Genomic DNA, 5571 nt, shown 5'->3' on the forward strand with positions numbered 1-5571 from the left:
TGTGCCACAAACACTTTGAGGCCAACTAGAAAATTTGAATATGGAATAAGAAATAGGCAGTTTTAAGAAAGTATGGTTTATTCTATTAAAACTGAAAATGGCATTAGCTCATGTAAGAAAGAATCCTCATGTTTTAGGGTCACAAATTCAAATACTTAGGGGTAAATGATGACATTCATAATTTACTTCCAAAACGTTCACAAGGAAAAGGATATCTATTATGTGATAAGTGTTTAGGGGCTCATTATCCTAGTCTACTTTTCTGTATGCTTGAAAGTTTTCATAATTCTTTTTACGTAAAATAATCTTGGAAATATGTTTTTACATTAGCATTTATATGGAAATTATTAGTATTTTATATAATACATATAACTATATTGTTATGATAATGACCTTATATTAGTGACATAAGAAACAAGCGATGTATCAGAAAGTGAGGATGTGATTAAGGTTCTGTGACTGCATCCACTATCGGAAGAGCACTTCTCCGTGCCAAGGACAGGCTCGAAGCTTCACACACCCTATGTTGGAGTGGGCACCATCCATGCACCCCCACTCTCCATGCAACAAAGCTGGAAGTGAGGCAAGAAGCTGGGGGCCAGGACCCTTCTCTGGGGTTCTCTAAACACCGTGTTTGTAACCACCATGCTGAGCCCACTGAGGACTATCATTGTAAATGTCCAAAATCAATGTCCAAGTAAGATAGGCAAACTTAGGCCAAGAATCTTACCTACACTTAGATATTTCTTAAGCATTGCTAAATGTGAGAGAAGCCATGTCATGAAAATGTAAGAACACAAACAAGTCAACTTTTCACAATCCACCATCAAAATTTCCAACAAAATATTACCTAGCATTGCTTGGGTGATTGTGAATGGCATGAAATTGCTTAAGCTGCTCCCACGTAAGCTCCAGGATGCACAGTGGGTCACCCCCAGAGACCACTGAGTACATGTGGTGGGGAAGAACTCTGTTTTGAAGGTGCTGGGAGAATATCCTCTCATTGTCTGTCTTGAAATGTGAAGTAAATAAATAAGAATATGTATATATAAAATAACACACACATGCTACATTACTTACAATATAGCCAATTGATCACATTCTGGTGCATATGCCTGTAATACTTTGCAAATAAAACTCTTCTAATGGTAAAACAAACAAACAAACAAAAGACACCCCTGCAGGCATTGTTTAACACTGTATTCAATCACTCATCACCAACACACAGGACCCAAGGATTGAGAAATGGACTTTTTGATGTGTGTTGCAACAAACGCATAGCCGACGGCTGTAAATCGGAGGGATCACCAGGTCTGCCTTCCAGCCACGAGGGAAGTGGGGAGAAGCTGTCACCCCAACTTGAGTTTCAAGAAGACTCCTTGGAAGAAAAGACCACCAAATTGAGAATGAAAAGGTAAGAAATAGTTCACCAGCTGAGGGGGGCTACGGAAATCAGAGAGCAGGCCACCCATGAGCCTCAGGGACACCAGCACAGGCAGGTTGTCAAAGTCACAAGGGGACATGAAGACACTGGCCCAGGACAGCAGCTCTTAATCCAAAATGGTTTCAAGATTCCTTTACACTCTGAAAAATTAACCCATTTATTCCTGAGGTTGCAAGTTTTTTTGTAAAAATCAGACTTTGCAATGACCTTGAGCTGTAAGATATAAATAACTCCCACAAGCTTAGGATTCCAATAATGGAACACTAGGTACAAATGGGTTTTAACGAGGACCCAAACAGCTTTTGATTAAGTGGGCTTTTTTTGCCTGTGTAGGTACCTGTGTGTGTTTATATAATTTTTCTATATTCTAAATTAAAGTTGATTAAAAAATTAAAGTATTAAAAATACTTATGCATTAAGGTAAGCCATCATTACATGTTAATATAAATATGTTTGAAAAATACTTCTCATAACAAAGTAAAAAACCGACTACTTAGAGTGATGCTGTGTTGCCTTTTTTGCAAATCTCTGTAGTGTCTGGCTCAGAGGTGAAGCTGGACTCCCCCATCTGCTCTGTATCCAGCTTGCTGTGTGTCACACACCTCACCACGCAGCCTCTAGAAAGTACACCATGTACTTGGGCAAGAATGAGTGAAAAAGACAATGTGTTGATAGTGGTATGAAAATAGCTTTTGTCTCACTGCAGATCATATGCCGCGGTCATCAGACATGGTCTGAGACCTGCTGGGAAGAACAGCAGCCTGGCCCTGCTAACCCCTGGCTTCTACTCACAGCACTGACCCCAGCTAATCCAAGAACATGTCACCTATAATGAGAATATTGAAGAAAAATCAACCATCTTTCAGATGTGTCTATATCATGGTACGGTACATGGGTAAGGTAAGCTGAACACAACATAAAAAAGAAAACTTACAAACCCTGCCTTCATCTCATTAAAGATGACTCCTTTAAAGACCAAGGGCATCTGGGGGTCGCTGGAGTTCTCATGTTCCAGCCGCCATCCTTCCTGCCTGAGGACAAATAATTATAAGCTGACAGTGACTCAAATACTAAAGTCTGTATCAACTAGTTAATCATTCATGACATACCAGAAATCCAGCTCACGTAAACCTGGGAAAAAGGTGGCATCCAAATACACTGAGAGGAGATTCTGAAAGTCCTTGGGATTTTGTGTGGAAAATGGATCCAGAGTATAATCGCTAGCTGGGTACAAAGGAAAAGCGAAATTGTAAAATTTAACAGATTTCTACTAAAATTATTGAATCTCAAGCCTCATTTCCCCTTTGTCCTAGGATAGTAAGTTGTAGCTATTCTTGAGATGGGGCAGTGGCTCCATGCTCTGGCCCCCAACCTCAGCAGCTGTCCCAGCTCATCACCCTGAGTGCCGGCTTTCCCATCCCATCTCAGGATCTGCACTGGACGGGCACCAGGTCTTTCTTCAGCGAACATCTAAACTCTCTCAAGTGTCTCCAGAGACTTTCACACGTCTACAAAGATGACCTCATTTTGTAAGACCATGGATTTAACTTGCTCTTCGATGTCACTCCTTCACAGAGTGCACTGTTCATCGTCACCCTATTCACTAGCGTCAGTCTTACTAAAAGTCAAACATCAATGTTAGTGGTAACTCTGGAGGCCTGGCATTGTAATGATATCCCCAAGAGAAAATTGTTTTGAACCTTTCTGGGAAAAGTTCACGTACCTTTTATTCAAATGCTGGTTTTTATAATCTCGCTACCATGTGGCTTTCCTGAAGAATGAAATTTCTAACGTCCTTCAAGTAGAGAGAGGTAAAATTTTTTCTAGAACATTAATTGCCCACTCCTGTCATCTCTTCTCAGAAACTAACTGAATTCCAGTGGGTGTGCCTGGCAAACCCAAACATGGTTTTCCGTTCAGGATGCTGGTCTTACCTGTGAAGGCGTTCATGAACGTGGAGAGGGACCGGTTCAACATTTTGAAGAAAGGGTCTCTGCACGGATATTTCCGAGACCCACAAAGGATGGTATGCTCAAGAATGTGAGGAACACCGGTACTGTCCATGGGAGTGGTGCCGAACTGCACGCTAGGCAAGAAGGAACGGCACGGCAGGGAAGGGGGAGGAATAAGGAACAGAAGCCCAGGGATGGGGAGGAACAGAACGCTAGGGAAGGAAAATGACTAGAATACAAAACGTTCATCTTAGTGCTGCGGACACAGTTCCCAGATGCATCATCACCTCAGGCTACTAGAAATTATCATTCTGACACCACCATCCTCCAACACAGGGTCTCCCAACTCTAATGTAAATCATTGATTCAGACTATAACATTGTATTTTGATGAGATTGTAAGTCCATGTAAGCTTTTCCTTATTTTTCAAGATGCTCTGTCAATAAAAATACTAGTGAGATGATATTTAAACCACGTAACATACAGTCAGTGCTTTTAACCAAGCTTGTCTAACCCACAGCCTGCAGTCCGCATGCTCAGGATGGCTTGGAATGCATCCCAACACAATCCCTACACTTTCTTAAAACATTGAGGTCCTCTATTTATTTATTTTTAGCTCATCAACTGTCCTTAGTGTTAGTGTATTTAGTGTGTGGTCTAAGACAGTTGTGGCACAGGGAAGCCAAAAGATTGGACATCCTTGATTTAAATAAAACATTCAAGACCATGTTCTTACAATGCACGACATACCTGAACAGATTATTCGTGTCTTCTCTGGCCAGGTGTAAATACCTGGCTCCTCTGTCATCGTGGCTGAGCTTCATGGCCGTCAGGAACAGCTCGGGAACACATGTCACCTGAGTTAACCAGAAAAACACGAGCAGTTAAACGTAGACAAAATAGCCTGTGAAATGGTGATCTTCGACACACTGAGAAAACTGGCTTTTCTGCCTGAAATTAGATGATGCCGGGAAGCCAGTATTTCAGAGCTGGAGAGAACAGAACCATCCTGTCCAAGTCCCTTATCCTACAAACAAGGAAAGGAAGACCTAAAGAAGGCAGATGAGAATGTGTGTGTATATATGTATATTTTTGAGTGCTTATTACTGGCTAGGTATTTTCCATTTTTTAATTTTTTAATTTTTTATTCTTTTTTGGCTAGGCATTTTCTAATCATGTCACATAGAATCCTGTGACGGAGGTATTCTCATCCTCATTTACAGATGAAAAAACTGAGGCTCAGGGTGATGAAACAAGCTGCCCGAATCAGAGCCAGGATTCGCCCTGGTGTCTGCCCTTCCCACGGTACTGTGCTGCACCTAAGTAACACTGCACCCTTTCCAACGCCTGCTGAGTGCCTCTTGCTTTTGTGTACTGCACCTCAGTAACACAGCACCCCTTCCAACATCGGCTGTGTGCCTCCTGTTTCTGTGCATATAATCTCCTATAGCACAAAGCACGGGCCTGCAGGAGGGGCAATGCTGGAGTGGGCTCTCCGGTGACAGCGGGGAGAGGGTCCAGGATCAGTCTTTGCTTCTCCTAGTTTGGGATAGATTCTCGGTGATAGCTGTAAGCACAAAGCTGGGGCTTCCAGAACAGCTGGAGGGGCTGGGAGGATAGAAATGCCCCCCAAAAAGATGAAAGACTCCCCACTCCTGGGGCAGGGTGGAAGATCTTCTCCTACCTTAGGCAAGCCTCCTGGTAAGTGTCCATACTCTTTGGTATGAAAGAAACTGTCTTCTCTTCCAGTCAGGCCAGCCGGCCCAGCCCTCTCCCGCAATCACATACCGCGTCCCTGTGATGACCACGCCACTTGCCACTCCCTCCGTCCAGGTGCCATGAGTCACCTGGCCAAGCGCACACAGCAAGTCACTGGCAGAGGTGAGACCTTGGGTCTCCTCAGCCCAATCTAGGGAGCCTGCCATCCAACAGTCATGCATAAAGCGGCCCACTACGACCTGCATCATCTACCGCTGTTAAACTACTTGTTTCCAAGCTTACCGTACTTTGTATCAGATGATCAATGCATTTAAAATCAGCAAATACTGTGAGATGTCTGCTAATAATATAGAGCTTTAATAATAATAGCGTTCATGGTAGCTATTTCTCAAACAAGAAACATGACTTATCGTAAGTTTCTATGGCTGGACACAGTGGCTCACACCTTTAATCCCA

The 5571-nt window shown here is 42.8% G+C and overlaps 1 protein-coding gene across 1 annotated transcript; it reads right to left on the minus strand.

The window, feature by feature from the left end:
- Window positions 1-1286: 1286 nt before the first annotated feature.
- LOC139361095 (presequence protease, mitochondrial-like) lies at window positions 1287-5158 on the minus strand. Its single transcript, XM_071089569.1, has 6 exons — window positions 5081-5158; window positions 4147-4253; window positions 3379-3530; window positions 2554-2668; window positions 2379-2475; window positions 1287-1378 (listed from the first exon to the last, which is right to left on the minus strand). Exons 2-6 carry the CDS (start codon window positions 4218-4220, stop codon window positions 1367-1369), a joined length of 450 nt encoding a protein of 149 aa, XP_070945670.1. The 5' UTR covers window positions 4221-4253; window positions 5081-5158; the 3' UTR covers window positions 1287-1366.
- Between the last annotated feature and the right edge of the window lie 413 nt (window positions 5159-5571).

Source organism: Macaca nemestrina (assembly GCF_043159975.1).
Source record: "Macaca nemestrina isolate mMacNem1 chromosome 8 unlocalized genomic scaffold, mMacNem.hap1 SUPER_8_unloc_2, whole genome shotgun sequence".
Taxonomy (NCBI): Eukaryota; Metazoa; Chordata; class Mammalia; order Primates; family Cercopithecidae; genus Macaca; species Macaca nemestrina.

Excerpts from the sequence above, each read along its gene's own strand:
- LOC139361095 (XM_071089569.1), bottom strand. The coding sequence starts at position 4,220 with ATGAAGCTCAGCCACGATGACAGAGGAGCCAGGTATTTACACCTGGCC. Across the intron at positions 2,669-3,378 it reads GTTCATGAACGCCTTCACAG|CTAGCGATTATACTCTGGAT; the intron begins GTAAGACCAGCA and ends CTTTGTACCCAG. Across the intron at positions 2,476-2,553 it reads TTACGTGAGCTGGATTTCTG|GCAGGAAGGATGGCGGCTGG; the intron begins GTATGTCATGAA and ends ATTTGTCCTCAG.